The sequence below is a fragment of the Amphiura filiformis genome, chromosome 10, assembly GCF_039555335.1.
Source record: "Amphiura filiformis chromosome 10, Afil_fr2py, whole genome shotgun sequence".
Classification (NCBI taxonomy): Eukaryota; Metazoa; Echinodermata; class Ophiuroidea; order Amphilepidida; family Amphiuridae; genus Amphiura; species Amphiura filiformis.
In genome coordinates, this window is record NC_092637.1 from 27883516 (window position 1) to 27900518 (window position 17003).

Genomic DNA, 17003 nt, shown 5'->3' on the forward strand with positions numbered 1-17003 from the left:
GTCAAGTTTATCCGATGAACCCTCATCGCTACATGGTCAATAACCAACTTTCTATATCTTATTTTTCTGGACGATTAAATAATCCTGTTGCATCACTTCTTCTACCATGTCTACGGCGAATTTCAAATGTCAATGTATTAATGTTCTCCTTCTCCTTTACAGATGCGGAAAATATTTGACGGAACTTACTTAGAGGGAGCCATACTCTATGCAGAAATCTTTGAATTACGGTAATAATAGCCTAAACAAAAATGATGTACACCAGTGCATCGTTTGAATTAGTCTCGGCCCCAGCCGGCTATTGTTCCTTCAATGCTAATCAAACAAGTCTGGCAACACGCTCCAAGTACGTCTTTTCTGATTGGCCTTTGATCTTGAATAATATGGAGTGCCGAGAATTATTTTGTTAACATCTTCAATGTGTTATAGGACCATAAAAGGAAGCAAGTAACAAAGTTGGTTTGGTAAAGGAACAGACGGAATAGTTTTATATATTTCATTAATATATTCTTTATTCATTGGTTCGTTAAATATTAGAAACGCATGCATGTAGGGTAGGCAGGCCCGGGCTAAGCTCGGGACTTACTGCACGCAAACAGTCTAATGCAATACCGCCATGAAACGAGTAACCCGAGCGACTAGTAACCATGTTCTCCGTTATTTCACCCTAAATATTAAGATACTGATCCTGATACTGAATTTCTCAGATTATGCCATGAAACCACCGGATTTTAGCTGCAGTTCTATGCCACGGTTGTTTGATGGCATTTAAATCCGAGTCATTTTTAAGAAAAGTTGAACAATGATGGCGCTATTTATCTAAAATCTTGAATGCATCTTTACAAGGGGTAGACACTTGTAAAATGGTATTAGAACATCAGCAAACAGACTAACAAATGACAGGGAAATTTTCAAAAAACTTTTTATCATGAAATGTAAGGTAGCACTCATATTATTTGGATAACTTGAATTTTAAATATATGTAAATAGCGCCCTCAATTTGCACAGAAATGCACAGTTTTTAGAATTAAAAATACCACAAGAAGCAGAAAAGATGAAGAATTTGATATATAGAAACGAACATTTATGCTAAAAATTGTTACAAAATATAATTTGTATATACAGTTTATTAGTGTGATAGCTGTTGGTATTCAGGTCTTAATTTGAACATTATATTAATGTTTTGTTAGAAATATTAATAAATGATCCCATCAAACAACCGTGATGCGACTGCTTGTGTGCTTCGCAATCGCAAGACAACATGACTTTCTACCCAATAATATCCCGAACCGGTACTAAAATCCCGAAAACGTGGCGAGTTGCACCGCGACCACTAGGAACTGCGACGCAGTATATCGAGGTCTTAGGGCAATAGTCATAGTAGTACTATTTCTTGATGCGTGTCCGCTCCCTCATCACTTGGATTTTTGAATGCTTTGCAAAATAGTTCAAACTATTTTGTTTGGTCACATGGTACTCGTTTATCCAATTAATGAACGAGAATATATATTAATGATGGCTAAAAATATATAAAAATATTTATTTCAGAGCTGACGAATCGCTAGTAGATTGCACCTATATTCACAGTAGACTGGTATTTAAAGAGGACATACTCGGTTTGGATGGTTCAGAAGATCTCGATTCGGAGGACTATTTGACCCTTCTCACAGACACACTCAAGGCGATAGCGCGTGATGTGGAAGCGGTTATCCTAGCTGACGCGGCGAGACCGTATGGTGAAATCAAAGCGCTCAATGTTAAACCCTGGACTATTATTGTAGCAGAGATAGGTAATTTTTTTGGTGTATGTTACTTGCTTAAGGTGTGTTTGTGTATACAAAAATTTAAGGCCTGGCATTGTCCTGGGACATTGTCCCCTGGACATTGTTCACATTTCTACTTTTTTGTTATTTCTTCCTCTCCCTCTTTCATTTTCCCTATTCCTCTATTTCCTCTGTTTCCATATCATGTAAAAACAGTAAGGTTTTGTTTCAAACTCTAATGGTGACCCGCATGTCAAATTGCTAGAATTTTACATTAAACACACCTTAACAGAAACAATGCAATTTGAAGGCAGCAGCTTAATCAGCGCCAATATTGCAACAATGAAACAGACTATACAAACATCCATCCCCACCATAACCCAACCCCAATAGGCAATGAGGATAAAGTGCCTTGCCCAAGGACACAACACGTTGACACAGGTGGGGTTCGAACTCGCAACCTATGGATTATGCGGCCCTGATTTGGTAAAACGATCTAACTTGAAATTTGGACATTTTGGGATAAATCCATACCATGGGTAATGTGAGGGCGCTCTTTCCATTGGTGACATCCTCAAATCACCACCATGCCACCAAATAATGAGATTTTTATATTTTCTAAGACATTGGATCTGTTTAATAATTTATTTTATTCAAAAAGAAAAACGGCAAGTGTTCAAACTTTAAAGCTCTTTTTCTTGAAACAGCGATTTTAATTTCAAGTTAGATCATTTTACCAAATCAGGGCCATATGAGTCTTCGGCCACACGCGCTCCTCGCTCCCCTCTATCTTCACTTAGCATCTCCTTTCTGTAAGTTGTAGAAGTATATAATGTTACTTTATAATCCTCGTTCAAATTTTCCGTCCTTCCCGTCATTTAGCTGCCTGTGAGTATATACCAGTTCCTCCAACAAGTGAACCAACAACCAGAGGACCGACAACGACAACACGTCGCACCACTACCACAGAACGTCCGACAACTACCAAATCAACAACAAGGCGACCACCACCAACTACACGAACAACCACAACGAGACGCCCAACAACAACCAAAACAACTACGAAAACAACTACTGCAGCACCAACAACGACAGTTACTACAGAAAAACCACCTACAACAACTGAAGGTTTGTTCAGTTTTCACTTTTAACTTTATAGTATAAGCAATCAGAGTATAAGCAATTGAATAACTAAGAGGAAGAAGGGCCCAATTCAATTAAAACTGTTTTTAAGGTATTAAGAAAAACATAATTCCGTAAACATTCGTCAATAAGACAGAGTTTTGGAATTAAATCTAATACTGGAACTTTTTGCAACTATTGCGACGTTGCGTCTGGAACCACCAGACTTCATCAGGCAACTGTCAACTGACCCGTTGGACTGGTCACGTGATAGACGGCTAGGTATCGACCCGATGGCCCGGTCCCATGCATGAGATCAATTGAAGCGGAGTCCCCCTTTCTTGTTCAGTGACGGTTGCTCAATGCGTTCCCAAATGGCTTCTTTTATGCCTCTCCTATGCCATTGTTCCTCCTTTCAAGAATAACGACTTCCTCGTTCGTTAATAAGCATAATTGTGTGCCTAGTAACGAGTTGCTCGGACAAGAACGATTTTTTTGGGTAGTTTAACTTGTTATACTTTTTCATTGTGTTTCTTTTAATATCTACAACATAGATCCTCACCTCACCAGGCTGTGCTCGACCATTGTTGGACGTAGCCCTCTTCATGATTCTTCCACTGTTCTCTGTCTCTAGCATTTCTTGTCCATGTAGGTCCCATGTAGGCAGTAATGGCCACCTCCTCTTCTGTCTTCCTCTTGATCTTTTCCCTGTTCTTGGTTACCAACATAGATATTTATAAATTAAAAGAAAGAAATGAAAAAGTTTACCCAAATACCCTTAATATTCGTTCTTGTCCGAGCAACTCGTTAATAGGCACATATGCTTATTATCGAAGTTTTACGTATTTGGAAAAGATTTAAAGCCAAAATGTTTTGATCTTCATGGGACCTTCAATACATGAACATACATTATTACATACATGTAAAATGATACATTATATTTCCAAGGCAACGATGCAAGTCTTAAAATGAGCCGGAGTTGGGCCCTTCTTCCAATAATTATACTGAACGGTTTTTTAGACAGAATGTTTACATCTTCTGGGGACCTTTAATATATGAACCTACATTATTACATGTGAAATGATTATGGTGTTTCCATGGCAACGATACATGTTTTAATATGAGCCTTTCTTCTTTTCTTCCATCATGTGGAAGAAAGGGCTTTCTTCCATGGGAAACATAATTAAGTGTACTTGGACAAAAATTTTAGAGAGTGAATTTGAGCCCTTCTTTCACACATAAGGAATAACTGCCTGCTGGCAACAAAATGGTGGGTCTAATTCATTCTTGTAAAATGGTAGCCTTGATCAAGACTTTCTCCTTACTTTGTCTCTATTCATGCTCTTCATAGGTGGTAGAAGTGGACTCCTCAAATTTTTAGTCAGGTCAGATTTTTTGTGTAGGACGAACTTTCTCCTTACTTTGTCTCTATTCATGCTCTTCATAGGACCCATGTATAATCAGTGGTAGAACTGGACTCCTCAAATTTTTAGTCAGGTCAGATTTGAGCTAGGGAGGATTTGTGCCTTGTGGGCATGGTGGGCATTCTGCTCAAACACTACCCCTGCAGTGCACAGTATGCCTGGAGTAAAGTAAGATAAGAAAGTCCACTATCTGGCCTAACAATTCAAATGTAAAATAGATTTTTACAAAGTTATGATGGAAAATAATTATTTCGAAAGAATAACTTCAAAATTTTGAAACAGAAATTTTTGGAAGATGTGGTAAAGCTTCCATGAATTTTACGTTCACTAACTATGGACGCCAAAGGACTTGGAACAGGTCTAGTAAAATGGTGGAGTTTGGCCATTATTCAATTGACTGTGATTTAGAGGCATTCAAACGTGAGTCAACATCAATAAGAAATAGCTACGTCACTTTTCCTGGCATTAAAGATAGATAAAACTTAAAATTAAACTGTGCGTAAAAGGAGAAATCACCGATTACGTTTAGAAGAGAAGGTTTCGCAACCATTCCAATGTCAATTACTGCATAAATGGACCACATAACATGTGATTATATTAAAAGAAAAGGGTTGCATGATAAAAAGGATGCTCTATTTTTAACACAAAGCAAGTGGGCCTTTGAAGTAGATTACTGTAGTAATTACTATTGGATTAAGAGAGCAGAATAAGATATTAACTTTGTTGGAAAATGTTATAAAATCAAAAAACATTTTGCAAAAAATGAAAGTGTTCAGTAAAATTTTGCACATGACAAAACCGGTCTGTGACGGATTAGAGATTGGTTGAAACTAAAAGTAGAGAGCTACAACGTCTAAAATGTAATGTCTTTGTTAAGTTGGCAGTTCTCCCACAATAGAAATTGCTACCTTTTTCTACCATATTACCAGACTCGTGGCGCACAGTTTAACCTGAATTTAATAATGGTAGAGAAATGACACACTAAATAATGCGTTAAAATAATTATCTTCAATTAAAAAGCAATGAATATTTTTGAGTTAATTCTTTTGTAAATCATATTGTGAAACTTTCTAAATATCATTATGCAAGCATGACTGTGGTGGTTTGTTTTGGGACATGGCGTAAATTATCTTGTAGCTCTTATTACATGAATTGTCATGTGTCAAATATGATTGACAGGTTCCATTGTATATTGATTAACCCAAATTTGATTGACATCCCTATCTTACCGTCAACCAGACCACTGCAAGCCATATAATATCGGTTTCCGCATTCTTTCTCCTTGTACCAGGTATTTGTCCACCAGGTGTGGAGTTTGCGTATTGTATTATCAACCCATGTGACGTCAGTTACTGTTACCTGAAGCCTGATGCATTGTGTGTGCCTGATTACTGCGGTGGATGTTATGCCAACTTTTATGACCACTATACTGGGGCTCCGGTTGCATGTTGGAACGGTAGGTCTCAGCTAATCTATGTACAGGCGATTAATCCTGGGAATTTATGCAGTCTCCCACCATCATTACGTTACATGTCTCTTACACAATTCATGAATTTGTCCTATAATTAAAGACAGGGATAAAAAGAATTTATCGCGTCTGATGTCACTGTCAATTACGATCTTTGATTGGTTTACACAGGTTAATAGCGCGTAAAGGAAGACCGATCTATCTGGTGCTGATCGGAGAAAAGGAATAGCAGCAAATGGCGAAAAATTACGTACTTTTACAAGGCAAAAAGCAGCTTTTCTAGGCATTGTTGACATGGTGCCTTCGCCAAAGAAAGTTTCCTACTATCAATACCCAACTTTTGACATGGTTTACATGTTTGAAGGTGCAAAATTAACAATAAGGCGCCCGGTTGTACCGCCGCGTTCAGCAAGCCATCATCACGACACTTGTAAACAAACCGTGCTCGAATTTGATTGACAGATGACGTCAGACGCGATAAATTATTTTTATCTCTGTCTTTAATTATATTTCACTATCGTTTTAGCTAAAAATGGCATAAATAATTTGTATAATGATACTGTGTCCAAAATAATGCTTCTGGTATGACCATGATGACACCGGCTACCAACTTTCACTGTTTGACAGCTAGGCCTATTGCCGCAGGTTTCTATGTGACAGATAAATAATTTCTTTATAAACCGTAAAGATGAAGAAGAACCAGTGTAAAAGATCCAATCAACTGATACTCGCTCAGAAATATTTCAATTCCAGTGAAAGATGGAAATTGTAATTCTAGATGGTTTTAGAACCGGTAACACTTTTGTCTGGTTTTGATGATGTTACCAAACGACCTTCTTGTTGATTATTTATGAAACGTCCCATCTCCATTTGCCAACAATAAATGTTTGCCCTCCCCACCCACCCCATTTTAATCATAATTATTGCACAGCCCCTAATTTGCACCTTTTGGATTTTCTGCATCCGAACATCCTAATTATCAGCGTTTTTACCTGTTTTATATTATGCACCCAGACTGTCCATATGGTCAAACACCAGTCCAGTGTTCTTTCAACCCTTGCGATGAAGCAGAGTGTACACTATATCCCAATGCGTTTTGTCAAGCTAATAACTGTGACGGATGTAATGCCGAATTCTTTGATCGGCCTGTTGGAGGGGAGAGAGTTGAATGTGGAGGTAAAGTATATTATTAATGCGTCACCAGTCTAGAAATAATAGGATACTTGAAAACAAATGCAGCTATTGACGGTTGCTGTGTTGTACTCTTAATATTCTGAAACAGCTTCTTGCTGGTACGGGGACCCTACTTATATGAGAACGTGTTTTATTGTTAGCCATGGAGGAAGCGTGTTGGGCCCTTAAATATTTTTCATAGGACGTCCCGCTCTAAAAAATCCTAGTAGAAGAAAAAATAAAGCAATAATTGCCATTATTATTCTGTGATTCCAACGTAAAAGGGGCAAAATATGGTAAAAGTGCAAATTTTACCTTCATTTTGGGCCTAAAACAGTCTGATATTGTGATCGAACCTGTCGTTCAACACAGCTCACTGTAACGTCAATTTTTTTTTAAATAGGGACTAGGGTATAAAATCGGGGCAAAATGAAGATTCACATCACAACTTTGTGAAAATTTTGTCCCGATATTTTGAGACAGGGGAGCTGTGGTAGGATACTTTTGAAGTCGCTTTTAAAATTTTACGTTGGAATCATAGAATAATAATAATAAAAAAACCCATCATGTATGGTGTCTGCAAAAGATGAAGTAATACTGTATGATATAGCGCGGGGATGCTAAGGTAATAATGTTTCTTATTTATACATTTGTGAGCTACAGTTTGAAAAACAGGTAAACATAATGATATCTATAATTTGGTTTTTGTTTAATTTTACACTCTAGGTGTTATTACATGTGCTAATGTACGATGCGCAAATGGAGCCACGTGTAGAGACTCGTCTTCTGGACCTATTTGTGTGTGTCGGGACGGTTATACTGGGGATCTATGTGATACTAGTAAGTAGATCTAGCCTGTGATTATGCACTTTCAGTTTCCCATGCGTTTGACTAATGGGAATTGTATTGCTTACTTGCCTCATGTTTGGGGTGCACATTTTCTTCAATATTTTGACAAGTTGTGTTTTTGATCGCAAAATATTGGATCGGAATCGGATATTTTTATTCCTGATTCGAATTCTGCGCTAGGGTGCAGAATTCGGCAGAACTTTGACGAAAATGTTGCCCTTTCGGACACTGAAATGCATTTGATACTAATTAATTAACATCCGGTGCCCTATGTGCTAGCCGCGTGAGGCCTCCAGACCTTTAAAGAACATCTAAAGAGCCATCTAATTGTGGTAATTTCTTCCACTAGATACATCCGTATTTACCCGTCAGCTTTTTTCTGATATTTTGCAATTATACTATTTAGAGACCATTGTAAAGGCATCTGGCCCTTTTGTGGACTAAAGTGTATCTGCATTCTGACGGATATTCGTCTTTCTGCCATAAGCATTTGAATAAGCGCATGACGTCATCGCAAATGACACCTTCCACTCCATGTATTATATCCTAATCTTACTTATTCAACAAAGAACATATCCATCCAGTACGTCATGTGATATCGACAGATTCTTCTTCTTCTTCTTCTTCTTCTTCTTCTTCTTCTTCTTCTTCTTCTTCTTCTTCTTCTTCTTCTTCTTCTTCTTCTTCTTCTTCTTCTTCTTCTTCTTCTTCTTCTTCTTCTTCTTCTTCTTCTTCTTCTTCTTCTTCTTCTTCTTCTTCTTCTTCTTCTTCTTCTTCTTCTTCTTCTTCTTCTTCTTCTTCTTCCAATAGTAAAGTCCACACAAAGCGTATAATCGTACTTTTAGGTCCATTCAGAAGCAATGCCCACGTGGCGACAAAGCTGATGGGTACCACTCACTACAGCCTCTATGATTGACAAAAGTCATATAAAATCGATTACCACATTCTGTCTCTTTTACCAGGTATTTGTCCACCAGGTGTGCCATTTGTGTCTTGTATTATCGATCCATGTGACGTCTCTTACTGTTACCTGAAGCCCGATGCATTATGTGTGCCTGATTACTGTGGCGGATGTAATGCTAACTTTTATGATCCATTTACTGAAGTCCCAGTTGCATGTTGGAACGGTATGTTTCAGCTAATATATGTATGTAGAAATATTACAGACAAGTAAACTCGGGATTTTATGCAGGGTCCCACATTACGTTGCAGGTCCCAACCTAACCCTTACACAATTTGTTCTATTTCACTCAATTTGTGGCTGAAAATGGCGTAAATGTTTCCTATATACTAGTGTTTCCAAAACAAGCCTTCTAGTATGGCACCAGCTACCAATTATCCCTGTTTGACAACAATTGCCGAAGGTTTCTATGTGACAGATAAATAATTCGTTTGGGTGCATAAGTTGTCAAGAAGAAGAATTCAAGTGTAAAAGGTTCTTCTCCTTTTTATAAGATCTAATAAAATGGTATTCTAGATGTTTTTAGAACCGTCAACACTTTTGTCTGGTATTTACTCCCTTCTAGCCGATTATTTATGAAACGGAATATAATTTATAACGCACCCCTCTCGGCTTGCCAACAATTGCCCCCCCCCATTCCCCATCCCCCACCCCCGGGCTGGCTTGCACAGCCCCTAATGTACCTGTTGGCTTTTTGCATCCTAATTGCCGACCTTTTTACCTGTTTTATATTATGCGCCCAGACTGTCCATATGGTCAAACACCAGTCCAGTGTTCTTTCAACCCTTGTGATGAAGCAACGTGTCCACTCTCTCCTAATGCGTTTTGTCAAGCTAATAACTGTGATGGATGTAATGCCGAATTCTTTGATCTACCTGTTGGGGGAAACAGGGTTCTCTGCGAAGGTAAGTTGATTCATACGTCATCAATCTATAGTATGTATACCTTTCTCGAGTCAGTAATTTTTTGTGTGTGTGTTTATTGTATCTCTAAATGTAATGATGAAAGTATATAAAAGTATACATTTTCAAAAAGGGAATGATACAAGCAATTAAACTAGCATAACATATTCCTGATTTAACAGTTATTGAGAAAATCTCAAAATTTGATTTTACTTTACTGACTCGAGGAAGGTATACGGACTTTTACAGAAATAATATTCTTGAAAACAAATGCATGTATTGATGTTGGCTGTGTTATACTCGTATATTCAGAAACAGGTTCCAACTGGCAACTGGGGCTCCTAAATCTTTGCATGGAACGTCCGCCTCTAAAATCCTAATGGAAGAAAATAAATAAAGTAATAATTGACCTGTGCATTTTCCTTTTTAGCCCCAAAATCAATGTTTTGGGATTAAATTGGGTAAATTGCAAGTTTTTGTACGCTTTGCGTGCACTGGCCAATCAAATACTAACGTTTACCTTCATTTCGGGCTAAAATAACACGATATTGAATGTTGTTTACGCTCTTCGCGCTCAAATATCCCAGTAAAACCGGACAAGATATCCATTTCTCTTCTAAATGTTAATGCTTCCACTGTTGTTTAGTTCAAACATATCATTCAACACAGGTTACGTTAAATTGACAGAAACATGTACGAAACCATTGCGGAACAAATTATAGGTATTAAAGATTTAAGGGTCCTTCTGGGGCAATGCTCACATGGGGGAAGTGTCCATTCATTTTGATTGGCGTTTGGGGAGACTTGTTATAGGGATCCCGGGGATATGGGTCCAACACTGTTTCCGCATACGAGTCTGATTATCATTACCAAGCCCTAAATACCGGTACCCAATTGTATAATGATGGAGAGAAACAACAAAGAGCCACGTCTAAGTGAAAAGTACTGTACGATGGTTCGAACCCGCAACCTTCCGATCATGAGTCGAAGCCGAGAAACAGATGGTCCACCATAACCGCGTGCCTTCAGAATCAATAACGAAATAATACCCATATTGTTTCACTTTTACAGATAATGTTGCACCCACTATTACTTGTCCCGGTGATATATCGGAGGCTATCCCGTACTGGCAAGCAGGCACTCGCGTTTACTTTCCTGCAGCATACGCCGATGATAACTTCGGGGTTGACTTCATCTCTTACACTCAAGAGTCAGGATCATTTTTCTATGAGGGAGAAACGTACGTTACAGCAACCGCTGTGGACCTTAGCGGAAACTACAAGTCCTGTACATTTTTGATAAATGTTTACATTTCTAGTAAGTGTTGCTTTCATTGCAATGTTTGTTTTAGCTAGAATATTAGTTTATAGTTTCAAATGAGAGTGGTCTGTCTTACCAAGGGCTGCTAAGGGAACAAACCAAGAGATCGATGATCGATGCCGCAGCTGACGTGGCTTATTAATAGTTTATAGTTTGCATACCCGCATTTATCTTACCTAGAATTTTCTTCTAATATTTTTGTTGCTTTTATAATCAAGCAAGCTTCGTTTAATGGATGCCCCGGGTTGTTACAAGCAGGCACCGATCTGGAACTCTAAAGAGATCCGAAGCACAAAATCAGTTTTTGATGGCTGCTTGTGACTTTTATCCCGTGTTTCTCCTGTTAAAGTCTTATTTGTTGATTATTTGTAGTGAAGACACGAGTTAGAGTTCAAATTACAACCTTTTTAAACATATTTACTTGCATAATTTAGATACCAGGCCCCGGACTGCACCTCCAAGAACTTTGCCACCAACTACGAAAGAAGCGACGCCAACACCTCCACCTACAACAACAAGGGCTCCGATCATAGGTAAGCCAACAACGACAACGACAATGACAACAACAAAAACAATTAACGGGCAATTAACACCAACAATAATATCACTAGAGAAATATCAACAAGAATATAGCACGATGGTAGCAGTAGCAACACCACCAACAACAACCAGTTTAACAATTTCTGACACTACATGTGCAATAATTTCTGACACTACATCCGCAATAATTTCTGACACTACATCTGAAATCAACTGTTTGAATAATTTCAGGGGACAGTGTAAAGAAACTACATTCTATCAAACAAAATACATATACTATTGTAAACAAATAAACAAAGAGAGCTTTTTTAGAGAATATTCTATTTTCACAGATATCAAGATGCGCACGGCATTTTGAGTATAATTTGGCAACTCTATTATTGTTAATTATTTGGGAATAGTGGTTGAATAGAGGAGCAACAAACAAATAATTTATTCAAATCACACTTTCACACATGCCAAATTCGTCTGGTCCCGTGGATCATAAAAATACAACGTTAGTGGGAATTACTCTTTGTACATGAAGTGCCTCATCCACAAAAGTATAAAGGGTTTTAAGCAAATCATCGATACACATAGTTATATACGAACAAGTACACCTGCACATTTATGTCTCAACCCCATTAGCTCAGTTGGTAAAAAGTCGGACAATTTCATGAGTTTTTTACGGTAGTATATTCCTTCATTTTAAAGACACGCAGCCACCAGTCATTGACTGTCCCGAAGACATCATCAACCGGGGTAATGATCCCGGAATGGACTTTGCTACGGTGACCTGGACACAAATAGAGGCATATGACAACATCGACGAGAGTGTCAGCGTCACAACGGATATAGCATCGGGAAGTCAATTTCTATTCGGCGAAACACCTGTGACGGTTAGAGCGACTGATGACGCCGGGAACTATAATCTATGTATATTTACTGTGACAATTATAGGTAAGTATAGGGGACAACCCGCGGTATTTTTCGGAATTGGGCAGATGTGGCGTATATGACAAGTTACGGTAATGGGATTAATTTTGAATTTTGATGACAAATGGTAAATTTACCAGCATAATACTGGAACTTCGGTATTAAAAAAGGAGCTAAAATTAAGATTGCTGAAACCGGATTAACAAATTTAAACTTTAAACTTTAAAATGAAGGTAAAGTAGGAAACATAGATTAGCAAATGGTATAACAATCGGCCCTCATTATCGGGTGATGCTGAGACTTTGACTGCTTGTACGCGGTATGTTATCTTCTTCGTCCATGACTGTAATGCATTGACGTATCTAGGAGTTGTGGTGGCGCCCTGGGCAAAGATACAGAATGTCGCCCAAACTGGTTTTTTTTGTGGACGCAATAAATAGTCGTCATCTTTAATACTATTCACTCAGGTGTCGACTGCCGACAACAATTTTCAAAATAAAATGTAAAAATTCAAAGATTTCAGAATTGTAAATTTTCATGACAATGTTTGAAATCGGCATGAAAAATGCATTTAAATTGTTAAGATACCTCTTGAGCGCATTGAGTCATAGTCGAAAGTCGCGACTACGATTATTGGCGGCATGCAGCACTGCTATTCTCGTGCCAAGGATTTGACGTTGGGCGTTCGTGCTAACGAGTGCAGAGCGACCGTCGAATGTAGATCCGATAGAGCAACCGGATGTAGATTTACGTCATCGAAAACGCTACTGCCAAGTTATGATAGAACCATAGCTATATTAGACTTTCTATCTCAGTGTTGCATTATTCCTATGTATTAATTCATATTGTTTTCTGATAAAATATTTTGTAATGGTAACAGATATTGAGAAGCCTCTTGTAGTGTGTCCAAGACTTACCGTCAATCTAGCTGCAGACCAAGCCCTGCCTACGGCTCGAATTGAATTGAATACACTTGGATTAGCACCAACCGACATCTACGTAACTGACAATTCCCGTGTAGCACCTACGATCACCCAGTACGATGATGTTCAATACTTTCCAATTGGGCAAACACTGTTTATGATCTATGCTACGGATAACGCTGAGAATGTTGGACATTGTAATGTTACAGTAACAGTTTATGGTAAGTTGCAATAACTGGACTCAGGTGGATAATTATTCGTATTGTTTATCTTTTTGATCCTTAAACTGCTTCGTTTTTATTTTAGACCGTCATCCAAACATTCCGCAACGGCGATCCATATCCGTACATTGCAATATACACGTTGCGCTGTTTATAATCTTGTAATACGATACATAAATTAATAATTATCCTTCATAATATCGCCTTAAGATACACCACAGTCAATTGATCAGTTGCCCAAGCAAAATCAGCCGGAACGCGGAAATATTAAATTTTCAGTTTCTTATTAGATAGTGAAAAGCATTTACATAGCTGCATTTTGCAGAAAACCACATTGAAATTGAACAACCAGTTCCAATGATATGAACAATTAAAGAGTTTCAAAAACCAAAAAGGAAACCAAAGGAAATATTTCCTTTGTTTGGCTGTATCTCAAAATCAATATTTCCGAGTTCAGACTGATTGTGTTTGATCGCATCACACAATGATGCGCTGTTTATAACCTTGTTAATATCAGTAATTAAAGCAATTATCTCTTTACAATATCACTTAGTTCATAGTTACACAATAGCCAGCCCATTGATTAGGTGCTCATTAGACCCTATTGTCATTTGACAGACCCGTATTAACAGTACTACAAACTGCGTTGCGTTTAGTATTATAGATTCTTCTATCGGTTCTTCATAAAAAAAAAAAGCTTCTTTTTATACCACCGTTGAAATCCCAGCAGCCAAAATCAGTTGCCCAACTCATCAGACCCTCTTCTCATTTCCGACAATCCATACGATATTCTAGCTGCGCTGTTTATAATCTTGTTAATACGGTACTTAAAGCAATTCTCCTTTATATCGACCATAGACAATGATAGATACACAACAGCCCATTGATCATACGGACTAGCTCATTACACACCTTCTTCTCATACGTACAGTATTTCAACTGTATACGCTGCGCTGCTTTTTTCATAATCTTATTAATAATGTACATTTTACTTCTTATATATCGCCTTCAGATTCACAACGGCCACAGATCAGTTGCCCTGATCATCAGACCCTCTTCTCATTTGTCGGGGATCTTGTCGATGGTTCATATCCGTACCTGGTGCCATTAGCGTATGCATGGGACAATTCAAGAGAGTTTGATCTTTCTCTTCAGATCAGATTTCAACCGTATGATTTAGAGGAGATATTCAACTTCCCACTGGGATGGTCTTCTCTGACTTACACTGCCACAGACCCATCGGGCAACCCTGTTGCGTGTTCATTCCAAGTTGAGGTCAAAGGTTTGTCAAATAAGTGGTGACTTATGCTGGTTTCATACTTTCTGTCTCTTGCCGCTGAGCTGCTTGACGCTTCATCATGCCGCTTGTATTTTTCTGCAGAACAGCACGCCGCTAAGCGGCAGCGGTATGACTCTGAAAGCCAATGTTGACCCTCTGTACCGCTCCAAAGTCGTATTTTGTTCTCTAGTACGTCAGGCCGGCATTGCTCTGAGTTGAATTGAAATCAAGATGCCGCGCAAAGTGCCGGGCCCCGGGGCCGGGGCAAAGTGGTGGAGTGATCGATGTATCGGCTTGCCGCTAGTCACCGCTAGCGTTTCTGGTGCGCCTGCGCAGTGAAGCAAAATCATCGTCACAGCGGCAAGCGGCAGGAAAGTATGAAATCAGCATTACTAGTATACCTGTCGATGTATTTTGCTCTGCCACGACAATGTGACCTGCCACAACGAAATGAGTATAAAGTCGCAAGTTGGTAGTTTTGAGACATACAGGCTGACTGAGTTGTTGGCTTTGTTTGCCGCGCACCTGTTCAAGCCAGAAGTATGTCTGTATGTGAATGGGGGCACAATGGGCCATTCACGAAGGAAACAAAGACCACCAACGCAGTAGCCAGGGCGTTTCGAAACTACAAACCTGCGACTTTACGCTCATTTCGTGGTGACAGGCCACATAATTTATGAAGTATATTTGTGAGTGGACACTACGAATGAGCCGTAAACTCGGCAAATTGTATTCTGAGATACAGTGCAAAATGTACGTGAAGGTCGTATTCATAGGTGTCTCAATTAGGCGCGACGTGTTTCTCATTTGATAGCGTTTAAACCGATCAATAATCCTATTGCTGAAGAGGATAATAATCTTCTACATATAGAATCGTTAAATAGATCTAGTCTTATGATATATATTTTCTAAACACGAAATAAAGCAAATTTGACCGGGGTCGACTTTACGGCTGATTCGTAGTGTCCAGTCACATTTGACAATTTGATATTTTTGAGATGTTAAGGAAAGATGTTAATTTTTAGTGTTAAGGAAAGAAGTTGTTTTGATTAACTGTATGATATGCTCGTATTAATGTTTTGACAAGTGTATAAAATGTACTTAGTCACAAAATGTCAACAATTTTGTGGAGAAAAATGATCATAGATTGGGCAAGAACAAACTTATATTAGACGGGCAGATATTGATGTTCAATTTAAGCTGAAAAAAGGCAAACCTTACAAGTTAAGTTAAGTAATGCTGGGGAAACGATTAAGCATCAATAATGAACTCCTGTACTTGTGTATTTGCGTAATATCTGTTTGTGTGTATTGTATACCTCGACTGCCTACATTAGTACCCAGTTCCAGCCACCGTTTATCAGTGGGAAGTGGTGACCTAATGGATGATAAAGCGTCCGTCTAATAATCGGAAGGTCGTGGGTTCGAATCCCATGCCGGGACATCCCCTTCCTTTTTATTCAAGTTGGGTTGTGTGCCGGGAGGGATTTGTGTTTATTTGTTGTCTTGTTTAATTGTTACACTTTGGGTTGGTAAACTGGTTTTTTTTTTCTGATGCACAGTCATTAATAAATGCGTATCACTAATTGCTCGAGCAATTGTACAAAATAATGCACGCGTATCGAGCAATTGTACAAAATAATGCACGCGTATTGAGATGTTAATTCATCTAATAAAATGCACTCCCCCGTTGAGAGCATCTCAATATGCGTGCATTATTTGGTACAAATTTCACTCCCAACAAGTGATACACATTTATTAAACTTTTATTATTCTACTTATGGACCTTTCATATGAATAATAAGTCCGTAAATATGTTCACTTTTGTTTTACCACAGTGATTGAAGCCGTTTATGAAGGATCTATTCGGCTTGATCAACTATACACCAATGACCTGCTGGTAGTCACGTCAAATACCCACAAAACAATTAAACAAAATTTCGAATTGCAGGTATGATCATGATAATACAACTAAAGTCTGCACAAAAAGTAACTCGGCTGTTATAAATACGCCTGTAGATTCAGAACTAATAATTGTTTTCACAATATTTCAACATAAAAAGAAGGATGATTCATTTACACGCATTTTGATACCCCATTTGTCAAATTGTATTCAATATTGACAATACATGTACAGCAGTGTT

General features: G+C 38.3%; 1 protein-coding gene across 1 annotated transcript in view; it reads left to right on the forward strand.

Annotated features, from left to right (window-relative positions):
* LOC140161779 (uncharacterized) overlaps positions 1-17003 on the forward strand; it is a 35078-nt gene that overhangs the window by 14955 nt on the left and 3120 nt on the right. Inside the window, exons 9-22 of the mRNA XM_072185078.1 lie at positions 163-230; positions 1549-1790; positions 2646-2891; positions 5601-5765; positions 6792-6953; positions 7677-7790; positions 8762-8926; positions 9504-9665; positions 10734-10979; positions 11417-11515; positions 12216-12461; positions 13318-13581; positions 14594-14863; positions 16698-16810. Of these exons, the coding sequence (XP_072041179.1) occupies positions 163-230; positions 1549-1790; positions 2646-2891; positions 5601-5765; positions 6792-6953; positions 7677-7790; positions 8762-8926; positions 9504-9665; positions 10734-10979; positions 11417-11515; positions 12216-12461; positions 13318-13581; positions 14594-14863; positions 16698-16810 (2562 nt within the window). The remainder of the gene's footprint in view (positions 1-162; positions 231-1548; positions 1791-2645; positions 2892-5600; positions 5766-6791; positions 6954-7676; positions 7791-8761; positions 8927-9503; positions 9666-10733; positions 10980-11416; positions 11516-12215; positions 12462-13317; positions 13582-14593; positions 14864-16697; positions 16811-17003) is intronic.